This window comes from Leuresthes tenuis, unplaced genomic scaffold (assembly GCF_036924035.1).
Source record: "Leuresthes tenuis unplaced genomic scaffold, fLeuTen1.0.hap1 SCAF_14, whole genome shotgun sequence".
Taxonomy (NCBI): Eukaryota; Metazoa; Chordata; class Actinopteri; order Atheriniformes; family Atherinopsidae; genus Leuresthes; species Leuresthes tenuis.
In genome coordinates, this window is record NW_027325368.1 from 21859532 (window position 1) to 21877283 (window position 17752).

Consider the following 17752-nt stretch of genomic DNA (forward strand, 5'->3'; position numbering starts at 1 on the left):
TGTCTGAAAGCTCAAAATGTATCGGAACGCAGTGTGTGATGTGAGAATACTTTTGCAATGTATGGGGATGCGGGACAGGAAGATGTTGAGACTCTCTCAGGAATCTATTTACCTTCGGACTATGAAGGTGTAGTATGAGGGCAAACTCCCTCTGCTCCCTGGTGTACTCATGGTCCTTCTTTGCCAAGAGAATCTGAAATTCAGTAAGCATAAACTTATTAGTACGACCCCTTTGAATAAGAGTTTAACACAGACTACAAGCATAAATTACCTATATGAAATATTCTAATTAGTATTTCCATTTTAGCTGACTAGCATTCAAGCCTGTCTTTCAACGCTTCATTTGAGGTTTTTCTCCCTCAGATCCTCGAGAAGAGTGTGCACATTTTTCTTTGCCCTTCGCTCCCGGAGCATGCTATTCCTCTTCTCGCGCTGCAGACTCTCCACTCTAGCAGAGCTTCACTAAGTCTGGCCTTTAGTGGGAGAAGCAGGCAAAGCATAATTGTGGTCCTGGTGGAAAGAGGGATGGAAATATATAGTGACGTTTACAACTCATCACTCACTGATGTAGCTGACCCACATTCTTAATTTCATCGCTCAGGCTCACTGTTTGCACCCTGGATATGAGCTAAGCTGCCTAAGTCTAAGTGACAGGGACATAACACACTACAGTATGTTTTAATGTGTGCTCATGTGTGTGTCAATGTGTCCAAAATGAGTGGCAGAGAGAAAATGCAATACAGGTTTTAATATGACCAGGGCCTTAACGCTCTCATGTGTTTAAAAAATATTACATGCAGATACAACATTAGAATGAGTTTCCGCTTAAGGGAAATGCTGAGGAAAGTTCACTGAAAGGAAACACACTTCTTCTGCTTTCCTTGAAGCTTTTGTTGGCCTTGATGGTACTTGCTAAAATGAAAGAAAACATAATACAACATTTTTAAAAAGCTTTTCGCAGTTCCCCTGGTATCAGGAGTGCTCACAGCAGCCGGAGAGGCAGATTCTACAGTCTGTACGTCATTTCTGATCAACTAGTCAGTAAAACGACAAAATGTTATAATTTATTGTGTCATGGTTGTTTTTTTTACCTTTGAACCTGCGGGCTCCCAGTATAAAATATGTTCTTGACACAGTTTGGTGGTTTTAGACATAATTGCTCTTTCTTTAAGATAAATAAATTAATAAAAGCAAATGTGCGTTTAACAACATTAAAGGGGTAACAGATTATTTCAGGCAGCCTGTTTTCTCCCTCTGAAATAGCCTATACTACAAATAGTATACAGGGAACATTATACAAGGAAAACACAGAAAACATGTGCCAGGAGTGATGTTCATTATACAACAAGGTTATACATATCACAAAAGTCTATGCTTTTAATAGCCTTTTCGTTTGCTGGTTTGGTGATTAGCTTAAAGTAAAGTTCCATTTCTTTTTGAAAATTAGAAATTTAGAAAATTTACTTTTATTAAAATGAAATTTTGCAAAAGATAAAAACAGATTTATTTAAAAGTAACATTTTCCTTCTTTCTTAGGGTAATTACGGAAACCAAAAACAACATTTTCCCAAAGTAAAATAAAATCTATGGTACAAGAGAATAATAAATTTGCTATGGTTTGCCCATAGTTTTTTCATGTGAGAGCAAAGCCAGAACAAATGAACAACTGTTTCTGGATGTAAATTACAGAAAGAGTAATTACTATGATATATTTTATATTATATATGCTCTTTTTAAAATTTTGCATATAATGATTAGCTGGATAATATTTCTGTATGATTTTGTAAGAAACCTCCTTAACCTTATTTGTGATTAAAAACTTTTGTCCAATCAACATTAAACTGTGAAACTATTCCAAAAAACAGTAATATTAGGGGTAGGAACAATATCTTTTTTAAATAAGGCACATACTTTTTTATTATTCTTCTGAGTTAGTGACAAACATAGTTTTCCTTCTGGAGAGTCAGCTGAATATGGAACATACGTGTCTAGATGAGGAAAACAAATGTTATTATCCAAATGATATAACGGTGAGGTGAAAGGTTGTGCTTATAGATGAGAGTCCTTGTCAGGAACGATGGATGAAGGTAGGACCCAAATTCAAAAAAGGTTTATTCCAAACAGGCAAAAACAGAAAGCGCGGCTGAGCCGGATAATCAAAAATACTTAACTATGAACAAACAAAGCAAGACTATGAAAAAACAAGACTATGAGGCCAAAAAAACAGACTTAACAAGACAACTGTGGCATGAAAGGTACATGAGGATTCTGCCTTGGGTGCAAGTGAACCTAGAAACTGTGGGGAAGTGATCAGTGATGACGTGCAGCTGTGAACAGAAACAGGTGACATGAGTGAACAGGGGAAAAACATGATCTGGAACCTGAAAACATAACAAATGACCTGAAAAGAAGACTTAAAACCTAAACTGTGACAGTCCTGGCAAGGAGGACCTGTATATGTTTTTCTACGTTATAGTTACAAGTCAGGATAAAATGGAGGCCTCCAAAACGATAGAAGACGTGGTGGGGAATAAAATTCCAGATTGAGATTTTTTTTTTAAATTCTTTCCTAATAAAATTTTTAATGTATTTTTTAAAGTTTTAAAATCCAGGAAGTTAAGCCCTCCAGACTCATAATTATATGATACTTTTTCTGATGTAATGTGTACGATTTTTCCATATAAAATTAAAGAGCATCTGGTCAGCAGCTTTACTAATTTCTTTATCTAAATGTAGTGAGGTAGCAGCATAAGTTAGTCGAGACATTCCCTCTGCTTTAATTTTTTAAACTCTACCCTTTAGGGATACGTCCCTATGTAACCTTTGGTTTAGTTTCTTTTGAGTATTCTGAATAATTGGAGTAAAGTTTAGGGTGGATCTTGTCTTTTGATTCTTGGTGATTGTAAGGCCTACATATTTGACTTTTACTGTAATGTTGCAGATGGCGCGAACATTTGCAGTTTTTAACTGCTAGCAGTTCACATTTATTGATATTTATGTTGTAAGAATTTGTGTACGGAGCAAAAAAAAAAATGGGGCGAGTTGGACTTCCTTGTCGCCTCTATGTATATATGCCTATGGGAGCGAGTGGCACTGTTCCAAGATGGCCGCCCCGTAAGCACTACCCTCTAGTGGGCGGCAGCAGTCAATGCGGCGTCTATGTATAAAGCTATGACTTTTCACATTCTAGCGCTTGTCCAGTTGGTGGCGTTAAAGCGCCATTTCCCACCCAAAAAAAGACAAGAGGAAAGACTCTACAAGTGGAGTGACGAGCACATTTGACTCGATGCCAAGCCGAGCCGTTAAAAGACTCGATTACAAAAGCAAAGAGTCTTGTTCCATTCGCGCATCTTTCAGTTGATAAGTGGAAGTGTCCTCGAGCCCTTTGGTCAACGTTGGTCCCGCGAGCCCATCACGGCACGAGCCAGTAAGCGCGGTATTTTTCCGTAGTTTTAGATGTGAAATGAAAGCAGCTACGAACATGTCAGACAATGAAAAGTGTGAGGGAACAGATACGAAGTAAGTTTTAAAGTCACAACCAGGCTGACGTCCCTCGGCTCGGAGGTCATTGCTTGTTTTCAGCCTCGTTAGATTGATCAGGATGCTAAACTTAACATTAACAAAAGTAGACTTTTCAGGACTTTGAACTAGTAGCAGTCGGATGTGTTGAATCATTCAGACCCAGGGCTGTACGAGCTTACAGCCTGAACTTGACGTTTGTTAGTCATGATCGTTAGTTAGTTTGTGGCATCGTTGCCACTAAAATTCATCATCAAAGTGTCCTGTCTGATCAGGAGTAGCCTTGGCTCAAAGCTAAGTGTTTGGATTTAACAGTAGTAGTTATCATCATGCCTCTTTAATGCTACATCATCCATCAGTTTTTATATAAAGTGCAGTTGAGAGCTAGGAGCTCAAGATAAGAGAAGCAGATCAACTGCTCACAGATAATTTTTGCCCTTGGTTTAGTGTTTGTTGTGAACAGAACTCCTGACAAGTCGTGTGTCATTGAAGTAATCAAATTTTATCTTCAAATTTTGCAGGCCTGTGACTGACAGCAGTTATGATGCAGATGGCTTGGATTTATTCTCTCATTCACTGTCTGTAAAAGTAGAATATTATAGGTAAGATGACCTTTGAACACATTAGCATCTCACAGAGGAGACATAGGGAAGTGCTTTATCATGCCTCTGATGCTCGCTGTCGCAGGTCATTTGAGTATCGCCTCAAGTGGAAGGGATCCATGTCTCCCCAACGCGTCACCCGACTGTCAAAAGCCTCCAAGAAGAATGTCCAAAAAAGTCCCGTGCCGAATGAGGAAGTTAACCAGCATAGGCTGAGAGATCAGAGAGTGAGAGCTTGGTTGAAGAAAACCGAGGCTGATGACTCTGATGAGGGGAAGGACTGTGACATGATCGACATCATAAATGGCACTTGTGCTGAGGAGCGTTTTGCAGAGCAAGACGGAGGAGACACCGTAGAGGTAACTGATAACGGGCTGGATGAGTCGAATGAGGATGGTGGCTCTGAGTGCAGCAGCATAGTTTCTGGTCCCTCCTTCTTACATCATGCCCCCGCCAAGAAGCTAAAGCCTTCCTGGGTCCTGTGCTCAGCCTGTCACAAGCTCTATCAGAAGGCAAAGAGAACAAAGGCTCCAGTCAGAACCAAAGTCAAAGACAATGGTTAGTGCACTCATGGCTTAAAAGTGTGATGCATGGTGCAGAAAAAACAAACAAACTTCATAGCTGCTTCTTGTTTCCTCATTAGATCCCCAGTCCCTGACATGCGACCAGTGGGTGCTGATCAAAAAGTGGATGCCGAGAAGGCCGCCTAATGCAGTGCGGTAAGAGCAGTTGTGACTGCAGTGTCTGTGGTTGCCAGCTTCAAGACAGAAGGCTGGGGCTCAAATTCACTGCACATCTGTGTCATTTCAGGAAGCTTTTAAGACATACACAACTGAATAAGGACAGAGGGCAACGTTCAGGGGAGTCACCAGCCTGCTCGAGGCCACACACTTTCCTTCAGAGGTAATGCATTGATTCACATGTCTGATATGTTCCTCTGTTTTCATGGAAAACGACTCATGCGCTGCGTGATTGTGTCAGGAACCTGAGACGGTGTGCCAGAGAGCCAGCCAAAAAGCAAAGAAAGAAGAACACGAGAAAGCGAACCAGAGATGGCTCCCAGGGTTCCCGTGCTGCTAAGCAGCAGCGTCTCCAAAGCAACAGTCGCCGCCAACACATCGGGATAAACCGTATGGATGACGGCTCAAACAGCTCTTTTAGCAGCTCGAGTCGAGCTGATGCAGATTCGACGGCTGAGGTGATTCCGTCATCTGTAACCCGGGAAACCATCAAGGCTAAAGCTGTCCGAGCCAAGCGGGAAACACGCGGGAAGAAGGCGTGCGGATTCAGAGACCTGCTCGCTCAGTTGCGAGGCAACAGCAGCATGATTGTCAGAGAAAAACGTTAGCCAGGTGACTGCGACGTTTCCCTAAACAAACGGCTACGGCTGAAGATTTGGGGTCGATGACCTGCTCTTGCTGTTGGAGTTTTGTTGGAGTTTGTTTGATAGCTCTTTCAGTTCCACGTTCCTGGACTTTTTGACAAAGCAGTTCCGCATGTTGTTGTTTTTTTTGTATCCTTTCAAAATAGGGTTGATTTAAAATTTCATACAACTTGACAACTGTAAATAAATGTTTTGTTTTTTACATGGAATTTACAACATGCTTAAAAGATGCTTTTACAATCTTCAGTATTGTTACAATATACAATAAAAGCACCAGTTTGTTTCAGATGGAAATACTAAAAAAAACAGCCTCAAACTCCACTTTTCTCCACGTGGGCTACTTTCCCACAATGCACTGCCTTGAGGATCATAACTCCCTGTGTCAAAAACATAAAGACACTCAGGATCCATCACAGTGGAATGGAAATAGTAAGGTTCAAACACACCGCTTTGCAGGTCAGAGATAAAAATAAAAGAACAAAAAGTAGCTGCTACATGAACCAAGACGGTACACTGAGGCCACAAACCCACAGAGGATTTCACAAATTTCTCACAGTTAGCCAGTCCATTACAGGGCCTCATTTGGTTGCATTGATCCAATTTAGTGTGGATAAAACTAAAGGTGTTATTTTTTTTTTGCTTTAAAACCCTACTGAGTGAAATGCAGAAACACAGCCATGATGTCCTGTTAAAATTCTGGTAGGAGTAAGGAAATAAGCCGGAGTGCTTCCCTTAAAATAAATACCATGATAGGAGGATGTGATAGTCGTATAGTTCACCTTTATGCCCCCTCTCCCTTTTTCCTTTTAACTATAATGTGGCAACGAAGAAGCAATCTGTATGAAGTGATGCAGGCCCACAAACTAACTAAGTAGAAGTGCTCGGATTCTCATTGCAGCACAGTTGTCTTCTCCCAAATCCTTTGGGATTTCTCCTATCACCTTTCCTTAACTTTGCGACATTTTCCACAGGGATAACGTGCTTATACAGCACCTTTCAAAACCCTGGTTACTAAGATTTATATGAAAACATGGGCAGAAAGAAACATGCAGCCCAGCAAAACGCCACAAAACAGAACCCTAAGCCAGTAAGTTAGAGACAGAAAATCTTTGAAAACAGATGGGTCTTCAGCTGTGATTTAAAGCACTCAAGAGAGTTTGCCATTCTGACTTGTGGAAGAAGATAATTCCACAGTCTGCGAACCGGGACAATGAAAAAAAAAACCCACACAGAATGACTAGTTGGCCTTAATCAGAAGATCTGAGGGGTCTACTGGGAATATACAGAGTTGAAAATATACCCATGTACTCTGGATCCAGGACGCTTGCTGCTTTAGAAACAAAGAGGAGGATGCTAAAATTGGCTAGTTAATTTTGAGAAACAGTGCAGTGGCATGAGAATCGGGGTGATGTGAGAGTGAAATGGGGCCCTGGTCGACATTCTTGCAGCAGAGCTTTGGCCCAACAGAATTGTAGCTTAGACAGGAGTAAGGAGGGTGACAGTAGTCGGAAGTTTGACACAAAAGAACAGACTACCATTTCCAACTGCTGAAAAGATGAAAAGGAGATTTTTTACAATGTTTCTCATAAAAATATCTGGAAAATATCTAATCCTCAAGTTTCAGTTAGCAGTCGAAATCGACACATTTTTAGCAAATTATTTTTAGCAAATTATTTTGTATTCAGGTAATGTGTGTCTTGCAAAATTGTTTAAAAGTTAAAACGTAAAGAGAAGCAAATGGCTGCATGTCATGTAAAAAGTGTTTAAAATCAGATCACAATGTAAGAACAATCTGATGCACTGTGTCGCCGTAGATCAATTGAATCCATTTCTGCTGATAAGTTTTGGATAAAAGCTTCTTCTTCTTCTTCTGAAAACATGCTCACGTCTTCATTAGACTCCTGTTATTTGATCTCGTCTTTACAGGCTTGCAGGCAGTGTGGTTGGGTGCATTTCCTTAAAGATCCACTCGGTGGCGCCATCTCCTTCCACAGTCACAATCCGACATTTACCAAACACAAGAAAAAAAGCCCATCAGTCCGGTCACCAGTAACTCTCATGCCAAAACAAACAGCCGCCATGCGATGTAAAAATACATTTAAAAAAGCAGATGAGAAAATAAGGAAGTGATTCAATGCCAGTAGTACTAGTTGGGAAGGGACAAGAAGACTGAGAATATTGTGATATGTTTAAAAAAAACAAAAACACAACCAATGGATGATCTCACAACTAATTAAGTCCATTAAGATCATTACACATAGGATGAGGACACAACAGTCACACAAGCATGTGTTTCTCATCATTAGGACAAGTCTCAGCAGGACAGATGCAGGTGTGATCTACGCTCAACGATGAGTGTCCCGCAGAGAAGCAGGGGCCTGGCACAGATCTGCGTAATACAGCTTTTAATCAAGGTGATTGTTTACAGCCGTGTGACCTCTGTGACCTCTGTGAGTAAGCGTCAAAAAGAAAAAAAAGTTTGCTCCTGTTGAGTTCACTGCGGGAGCCTCTTCCATTAGGCGCTGTTAGCAGGTTATGTGGAAAATGTAGCTTCATGTTGTCCAAAATTAGGACTTTTTACATCAGTCCACATGTCCCACCCCCCACCCCCCAAAAACTGCAGAGTTTAGACAGCATTGTTGTTTTTTGAGATTGTTGTGCTGATATTGGTGAATGTTGAGGAAGGGTGGGGAAAGTGAGAGGCAGATAAGGGGCCGGGGTCTCAGTCTTGACACTTGTAACAGTTTTTCCAGAGTAGATTTGCTGTTTACTTTGGGGATTAGTAAATTGGGAGAGGATGGGGATTTAAAGTCAGAGCAGTCAGGAAATGTGTCCGCTGAGACGCTCGAGTTTCCATCACTCGTAGATGACAAATAGGGATATAATCCATTAACAAAGTGAGCACATTTTAAGTGCTTTGGGAACGTTATCAATCAAATTTAAAACGCAGAGCCACATAACATTTCCCTTTTCATTGTCCATCCTCAGTTTGGAACGACTTTCATTTGAATTAGATTTTTCATATGTTTTCAGGTTTGATCCTTTCACTAAATTGGACAATTTGTTGTTTAAAAAAAATGACAGAAATAAATATTAGCGCCGTTAAAGTCCACGATTACTCTGCTCGCTCACTCTTGCTTCAAAGTGTTGAGACCTGAGTTTGAGACCTGAGTCTCTTTGCTGCTCTGAAGTGACTCACTGATATCACAAACACACACTTGATGCTTCACTGACAGAGAAAGATCAGAAGGAGTCCTGCAGCCGGTTGTTTACCAAAACTGAGCTGAGGAAGGCTGATAATCATCTCACATTCATTCAAAGAAAAAACGACTCTGTCTCCTCTACGTGTCCTTGTGTGTCTCCCATACGAGACCATGTGAACATGCTTAGTGACGCACAAAGGACGAGTAAGTTCACAGTCCGGTGAGAACTATTACTCCTGCTGCTTGTCCTCATTTAACCAAGCATGGAGTTTGGAAATGTACACACAAACACACACATTACATTGTCCGATTCTCATTGGCTTTCTTTCCTATTGCCAATTGATGACTACAAAGCAGAGGTCTCAGGGTTCAAACAATTCAAACAGCACGCACGCACACACATAGCGACGCAGTATCCTGTGATAGATCCACTATCAGCACCTGACACCTCGAAAACAGGAAAAACGTTTCAGCAGGCTCACAGATGTGGTGGAGTGTTTGGGGGAGGAGCATGGACACAACTATAAAACCCCACACACTGAAGTCTGAGCTTCACTCCACTAAGAAGGGAGAAGCACTGTCTCCATCATGTCGTACTATGAGGTAAGGGTGGTCTGGTCAAACACCGCAGCTTTCGTGGAAGTTCTCAAATATGTGATTGCCTTTTCCTTCATCATCTCTCATGTCTTTCTAGCATATCTTCTTTGACTACGACAATGAGACAGGCTCTGGCTCTGGCTCTGGAGAGGAGGGAGTGGAACTAGAGGAGCCTTGTGATGTGGAACACTTGATGACAGCTGAGCTTCAGCAGGTCTTCCTTCCTGTGGTCTACTCTCTCATCTTCATCCTGGGCATCACAGGAAACGGCCTGGTGGTCATGGTTCTGGGCTGTCAGCGCAGGTGAGAAGGCGGGTCGAGGACTGACGTCGGGAGCTTTGGCTCCAATGAATTGCAGGACATTTGTAGTGCGAGGTAAGAAGTGACCATGTGACTGATTGGATTTTTTTTTCTTTCTCTGAAGGTCTAAATGCAGCCTGACGGATCGGTACCGCCTCCATCTCTCTGCTGCTGACCTCCTTTTTGTTCTGGCGCTCCCGTTCTGGGCAGTAGACGCAGCCCTAGCTGATTGGCGGTTTGGAGCAGCCACCTGCGTTGGTGTACATGTGATCTATACTGTCAACCTGTACGGCAGCGTGCTCATCCTGGCATTCATCAGCCTGGACCGCTACCTGGCAGTCGTCAGAGCCACAGACACCAACACCGGTGGTCTGAGGCAGCTGCTGGCACACAGACTGGTGTATGTAGGTGGGTAGCTAAAGACTGATCTGCCTTCTCATCTCTTGTCTCTTTTCTTCTGACACCTCAAACTTATCTCTTTTCATCCTCTTCCTGTCTGCAGGTGCTTGGCTGCCCTCTGGCCTGCTGGCAGTGCCAGATTTGATATTTGCCCGAACTCAGGAAGGAGGAGAGGGATCCACTCTGTGCCAGCGATTCTACCCTGCAGATAATGCTCCTCTCTGGGTTTCAGTCTTCCACCTGCAGCTGGTCCTGGTGGGTTTGGTGATCCCCGGCCTGGTCCTCCTTGTGTGTTACTGCGTCATTGTCACAAGGCTGACACGAGGCCCGTTGGGGGGCCAGAGGCAGAAGCGGCGGGCGGTTCGGACCACCATCGCATTGGTGCTCTGCTTCTTCGTGTGCTGGCTCCCCTATGGAACGGGCATCTCTGTGGATGCTCTGCTGCGCCTGGAGGTCCTGCCGCGGAGCTGCAGATTGGAGGCTGCTTTAGGCTTGTGGCTTGCGGTGGCTGAGCCCATGGCATTCGCACACTGCTGCCTGAACCCGCTACTTTACGCATTCCTAGGGGCCGGATTCAAGAGTTCAGCCCGCAGAGCCCTCACTCTGAGTCGGGCTTCCAGTTTGAAGGTTTTACCCCGGAGATGCCCCGGGACCTCTACGACCACAGAGTCCGAGTCATCCAGTTTACACTCCAGCTAGTGTCTCCTTGTAATGCTGCCTTGTGTGTGTGTGTTTGTGTGTACTGTACATACTGTAATATATGACAGAAAGTTTACACAAAGTATCTGATAAAAAAAAAAAAAAGGAGCAGTCTGCTGGACCATGACTTGTCTTCTTCTTCACTGAGAGATTTCATTTGTAAATAGTGTTGATATGCAACTGTGCTCATATACATGTTGTACATGTTTGTAATAAAACACACTAAATACTCATGTTTGTGCTTCTCTGTTTTTTTTTTGTTTCCTTTTGCTTCCTGACTCAAACTGAGAATTCCTGGCTTGCACTTCAATCACTCAACCGCAGCTAATGCCGTGCTTACAAGCTCTGATAAGAATTATCAACTCTCCCAAATGCATAAATATCTCCAGTCCAGTGCCAAGCTCAATAATGACAGAAGGGATGAAGGCGTTTTATCACATAAAACACACTGTAAAGGAACAGGAAAGGTGGAAAAGGAAGAACAACAAGCCTGAATTAAACATAATTCTCCTTGATTGCTGGTGAAAAGCTGCCATTTTCTTAAACTTTAAATCGAAATTGTCCTTTGGAAACATTACTGAGGAACTTGTCGTTTTCCGTGTTTTGTGGAGAGCCAATCATTCACAATGTGAGATAAGAGGAGGGAAAAAAATAGCACGAAGGTGTATAATCTTATTAACCATCAGCTTTTCTTCTTTATTCATTATCATTCAGCTGTGTGGCATCTGAATTCACTGATCCAGAGCGTGAACAGCACGTATCTTTCGAAAGATGAAACCGTGCCTGAGTCGTGATGTGCAACAGCCAGGTGTGTGAGTCTGTGAGCATGAGACAGAGGCTGCGTATGGATGTGGTTTTTTTGAGGGGGGGTGCTAATTAGATTTATGTTGATGGTATAAACAGTTTGTTTTTTCTACGTGAGAGAAGAGGAAGCATGAAGGGGTTCATTTCCAGCACTTTAATGCACACACATACAAAACAGCGCTTCCCACAAACCTACTTCCATTTGGAAGTGAAAGAAACAGAAGCTGGAAGTTTACTGTGTCCTGTTTCCTGGAGCAACCATGAGAGGAGGACGAGAAGATGAAGAGGAGAGCTGTGCATGTGAGAGAGAGAGAACTCAATGCCACAAAGAAAGGTTGACTCTTTGTAAGTGGGAGGAACTGAAGCCGTACATCACCAAATATATCCAGCTATGAAGTTACTTGTATACGTATAGAAACATATGGAGGAAGGATGGCATATGTATATATGTATGTAAGTGTGGAAAACACACTTACCTGGTGCCTTTTCAGTTTCGCCATCCTTCCTTCCTTCCCCCACCCCCCTTCAACACATTCACAGATACATGCACAAAAAAAAATGAAAAAAATGAAAATACACATACATGCACACACACTCACACACACACACAATTCACTTCTATTCATAGTGTATTCAAAACAGGAAAGACTTCCTGCAGCTCATTTTAGGAAAAACAAGCAGCTAAAACAATTAAACATACAAGCAGCTCTGAACTCAGCAACACAGAGAGCTGTGGCACCCCTAACTGCAGAAGGGTTGTTCTCATCACGTCTCATTCAGCGTCACATGTAACCAGTTGTGTGTCAAACAAGAAAATTAACAATATCACGCTTTTTACTGCCGTTTAGTCTCCCGCAGCTTCTGAGCTCGACCTGAACCCGTCGTCTTATCAATCTGAAAAGATTAAAGAAATGAAATGAAAAAGAAAGACAGTCTGCAATGTTACAACAGCAATGCATTGCTAAGAATGATGGACAGATAATCTCAGATAGTCTCCAGAGGATGAGTGGCAGAATTTTCATCTTGTGGCTTATGGTGTCATCAGCCTCAGTATGGGTGGATATTTCATTTGGAGAGGGGAGGTGGCATAAAATGATTGAAGAAGAAATGTTGAATGTTGCCTCCATAGTTTTGTCATCATTCAATGTGCTACTGTCTCCTCTTCCGTCATCTGAAGTCTCAGTTTTTGTCCCAGATTCTGAACCTTCCACCTCTGTGGACACCTCTGTGTCACTAAATCTGAACATTGTTCCACCTAAAATAGACTTGAGATGTTTTCAATGACCAGAACTACCAAGCGGATCATTCAGCATGGCACTAAGACTGCTGCCTTTCCATTTTACAACTCTGCCTGTAAAAGAGATCAGCACCTTGACACAGATAAAAGATGAATAAACTTATCTGATAATCTCTGTCTGTCTGAGTCCAGCTCTCTGTGCTGCCTTCTCCAAATGATGCCATTACAAAAAGTTTTCATGTGAACTTCACTCTTTTCCTGTGGAGACTTTATTAGACTTTCCGAGATATCACTAGGGACAATTTACTAGATGTTTTAGTGCACTGAAATATAACCAGATGTTTCTTTTTCTGCTGTTTCAACTGACCGGGCGGCCTAACAAAGGGACACAAACACACATAACAACAGAAAAGGCAATACTTCTTGACAGAGCTAAAGCCAATGAATTGGTTTAGTGTTCTTTATGCTGCAAATCTCTGATTTTCAGATGTGTAAAAGTCCAGAACGCTATGAAACCAACTAGAAACATCTAATGTTTTAATTAGTAGTCAATTATGTTTAAAAAAATGGCAGCTATACAGCTATAAAAACAGTTTGATTAAAACCTGACAGGGGTAACCATACTAACCTTATAATGTTGTTACGTATACATACATACATACATATATATATATATATATATATATATATATATATAAATATGTGTGTGTGTCTACATACTTGCATTTGATTAAGTATTCAAAGCACCTTTTGTTGGACACTGAACATCTGCAGTTTTATGCAGATCGAATCACAGCTGAATGAAAGTGTGATCAGATTCCCATTGCATTTTCCAACAAGATTGAGGACAAGACCGAAGGAAAAGACGACAGGAGGTCACTTTTTGACTATCTGACCTTAACCAAAAATGCCTTGCAGATCGTTGCTCATCCAACACTTCTTCTGCAAGGCCAGTGGGGATGCTGAAAGGCAGCATATGGGCAAATTTGAGTTTTAAGCTTGTACTTAAACTTTTACTCAAATCTGAAATTACAAATCAGAGTAATTTATGTGCTAGACATCATGTTTGTTTTCCATATGTATGTCTCCGCATTAGTGGAGCCTAATCGCCAATTTTTTTTAGTTCAGTACACTGTTCATCCACTCTAATGAAGCCTGGCCAAGCATACGCCAGTTACCATTTGACATCTGGATTGTTTCAGTGCAGTGTGAGGTCTGCTTACTGACCCTGCCAGTCAGGGAAAACCCATTGTTTGTCCTGAGAATACTACTTTGTGATTACTATGTTTAAAACAACGGCTCTGGTGTGGTGATCCGAAATTGGAGATTTGTGGACAAGAAATGTTGTAATTCCTGCTCTGCTTACCCAGTTTGGATATTAAAACCCTTTATCGAGCCACTTTAGTTTCAGATTTAGAGCACGGGACTTTGCCGCCAAGACAATGATGATGTGTCACTCACTGATTACAAATAAACCAGGAAACAGCTCTTTTGAAAATGTTTTTTCTATCTTCATATCCTGCTTCTCTTACAAATGTTTGTACCCATTGTATTGTTTTTCACCTGTGACGACAAAACTGCACCATCAAAGCTTTCTTACTGCACAGGCAGAGTTTGAGTCTGTATACCAGAGTGGCAGTGTTTTATCTGTACTTGCCTCCTGTGTCTCAATATGAATGAATCTTACTACTACTTGTCAATGCAGTGCTTTTTCTCTCAGTGGCAGAACATAGCTGTACCTATGCATGTGTTGGGTACTTAATGCTGCCTGTATTGCTGCACCATACTTTGCTGTGATGTTGTGGTTTGTGTGAGTATGTATGTGCGTGTGTGTGTGTGAGTGTGTGCCTACAGATGGTCAGGTTCCCTCATATTCAGACAAACTGAGTTTCCTGCTGCTGAACAATTGTGGGAACGCCAGAGGTCAAGACAAAAGGAGAAATAAAGAGACTGGGTTGCATCCAAATGGCCTGCAATAACTTCCTGCTTTGTTCCTGGTGGGTTCATACAATGTGACAGGTGAAACCAATAGCCTGCCAACAGTGTTTGTATTGACCGCAGCAGGTGTAGGCGTGAGAATGATGTGGGGGAAAAAAATCAGAAACAGTCATCCTTGGCGTTGCAGAGCAGCAAATCAGTGTTTAGCCTCACAGATGGTCCTGGGAGGGTTGCCTGTCGAGGCTGACTGCACTTTTTTTTTTGCTCTGTTTTATTTTTAGTTGACTGCATTCTGTCTGAAAGTCAAGTTAAAACTTTGAGATATCCCTCTCTTTATAACGACTTCGGGTGTCATCATCATCATGTGGTTTCTCACTTTTTCTTAGCTGACTTTTTCTTTCTCACTTTTTCTGCGCACAATCTTTGCCTTGAGAAGCACAGTCAGCATTGATGTTTGTCGGTTGCTTTTTCAGTTGCATTGTGCATGGTGCATTGCTCTGTTTTTTTGCCCCTGATGAACAAACTGTCTCATTCGGGGGTCAAAAACATCCCACATGCTCAGGGGTTTTTAGAAGTGAAAAACATATTCATGTAAAGCTTTAGATAAAAGCTCGCCTATGAATGTCAATGAGTACCCGTAATTTGGTAGGATATTCTTGGAAAAAAACAGTTACAGGGGTCAGTTGAACTGCGGATTGCAATTATTCCTGTTCTTCCACTGATGATACAGTAAACTCACGGCAGCGGTTAGACGTGATCTGTGTTCAAAATGATAACAGCTGCTGTTCTCAACAATACAATGATGGTACAAAGCAAGAAGCAACCACCATGAAAGTGCGGCAACGATGGCTGTGCAGACAGACCAGTAAGTTCGACTGGTTATTTGCAACATGGACAAATTAAGACCGTTGGGATAAAAAAACAAAACAGAAAGACTAAACAAACTGTTTAGTTGTACAAATCCATAAAACATAAAAATGAATGGACAAATATGCAGCCACCCCCACTATATCTGCAGTATATCAAGCAGGAATGATAAAATGAAAATTACTGCTAGTGTGCCTCACAGTTGTCTCACTCTGCTCGCTGTGTGAAACTACAACGTAACTCTGATATCATCTGCAAATATATAGGGGTCATGTGTAGTAATCGATTATATACACTGACATTAAACTATAGTTAAACTTCAGCACCTGGAAATACATCACAGCAACAAGCTCTGTGACTACAAAAATAGTCAATAGTCAGGTAGATCTTGTGTTCGGAAAACACAAGAGTTTTTCAAGTGGTTTCAGCCAGAATGATGTTAGAGTGTCACCCCTGATGCAGGCCGAGTTTAGAACTGAAATTACAGACGGAGATATGAGCGTTCACTGCCATCTAACGGTCACAATCTGGAACTGCAACACTTCACCACGTTTTGTAGTTCCCAGTCATAAATTGAATGTAAAAATGGCTGCATTATAGACAAATTAGCAACACTGGTACTGTTGTTATTTACTAGAATGATAATTCGTAATGACACACACATATATATATATATATATATATATATTTATATACTGTAAGATTATTTGCACGCGTAATTACCACCTTTCTCTGACAGTATTTCATGTACTAATATCAGACACCTAATAAACAGAGTATGTTTGTGGCATAAACTATAGTGCACACTTTGGAGATAGATTACAAAGTGATATTTCTAGATGTGGTTTGTAACCTTTTCAATCTGCAAAGCAAACAAAAAACAGAAGTGTGGGTTCTAATAGACATCTATGAGCTGTTACCATCCACATGGTTTCATCTTGACAAATATCTTAGGTCAAATCACTTGATATTTCACTAAATACAGAGTTGACTTGTCTAATTTTGTAAATAATAAACTTTGTTTTCTCTCATTTCCTCATTTATCCTGATTAAGTTTTGGACCTTTGGAAAGGCCTAACCCCTGGATTGGGAACCAATACAACAATCAGCCTTAATCTCTACCAGATACAATACAATAAAGTTCTGCATGAATTAAAATATCTTAACAAAACTTTTCTTACAATCATGTACCAGTCTCCAACAATGACTGGTAGAAAGTTAGCCCCCCTTTTAGACAGCTGTGTGATGTTTTAGGGCTGTCTCGGAGGCACAGCCTGTTTTAAATCACTTTGACTCTGCCCTTCCAGAAAGATCCATTTCTTTTCTACTCAGCCATTTCTTCATAGATTTACTCGAACATTTTGGGTCATGTTACATGATCCACCTCTGCTTCAGTTTAAATGTTTTAGATTTATGGTGTCGTAATTTGCTCAAGCATACAATAAAGAAGTCTTTGATTTCTAATTCAAATTTTGAGTCTTCTGTAAAAAGCTCATTGTGCTCTGGCAGTTTTGCCCTGATGTTCTGTTTTTGACTACAAATGTTTCCTCCTTACATACCTCCCATGGAGCTCAACCTTGTGTGGTCTCTTACTGATGGTAAATTCATGTACTTGGACATCAACCATGGCGAGAACTTCCTGTAAGTCTGTTGATGGTATTCTAGGATTGTTGGAGACTTCTTTAATCATTTTGTGGTCAGCTCTTAAACTGAACATGCAGTAATGGACTGACTAGGCAAACTTGGTTTGTTTCAGTCAATTTAAATGTTCCCATCTTGTAAATTTTTTCCCGGACAGTGGAATGGCAGATTATAAATTATTTTGAGATCTTTTTAAAGCCCTATGCGTCTATAATCTTCTTCCTGCAGGTCTCATTGCCATAGTGATAATACAAGTAGGAGCAAACTAAACTAAATGTTTAAGGCTTGAATAAGGCAGGCTCTTCCAAAAATCTCTGCACTGAAATTTAAACGATTTGTATTTAACAAAGTATACCTGAATATAATTCTGGGAATTCTAAGTAATAATGAAAATTGGGGCATCCCGACTTTTTCTTCATAAGAAAATGCTTTTTTTACTGATTATGTTGTCAATATAATTATTAACAGACATTTATTCCACTTATTTCTTTCAGTATTGTTAAAATGAATATCAAATTTCCAAATGTTTACCTACAGTTTCAATATTGTCAGGAAAACAGGA

The 17752-nt window shown here is 41.1% G+C and overlaps 2 protein-coding genes across 2 annotated transcripts; both read left to right on the forward strand.

Annotated features, from left to right (window-relative positions):
- Nucleotides 1-3438: 3438 nt before the first annotated feature.
- Nucleotides 3439-5649, forward strand: LOC140268675 (uncharacterized). Its single transcript, XM_072363628.1, has 6 exons — nt 3439-3519; nt 4041-4121; nt 4207-4679; nt 4765-4840; nt 4932-5024; nt 5103-5649. Exons 1-6 carry the CDS (start codon nt 3464-3466, stop codon nt 5467-5469), a joined length of 1146 nt encoding a protein of 381 aa, XP_072219729.1. The 5' UTR covers nt 3439-3463; the 3' UTR covers nt 5470-5649.
- A 3580-nt stretch (nt 5650-9229) lies between these two features.
- On the forward strand, nt 9230-10936 carry LOC140269198 (C-X-C chemokine receptor type 4-like). The gene is made up of 4 exons (XM_072364216.1): nt 9230-9311; nt 9403-9608; nt 9730-10013; nt 10108-10936. Exons 1-4 carry the CDS (start codon nt 9297-9299, stop codon nt 10701-10703), a joined length of 1101 nt encoding a protein of 366 aa, XP_072220317.1. The 5' UTR covers nt 9230-9296; the 3' UTR covers nt 10704-10936.
- Nucleotides 10937-17752: the final 6816 nt, after the last annotated feature.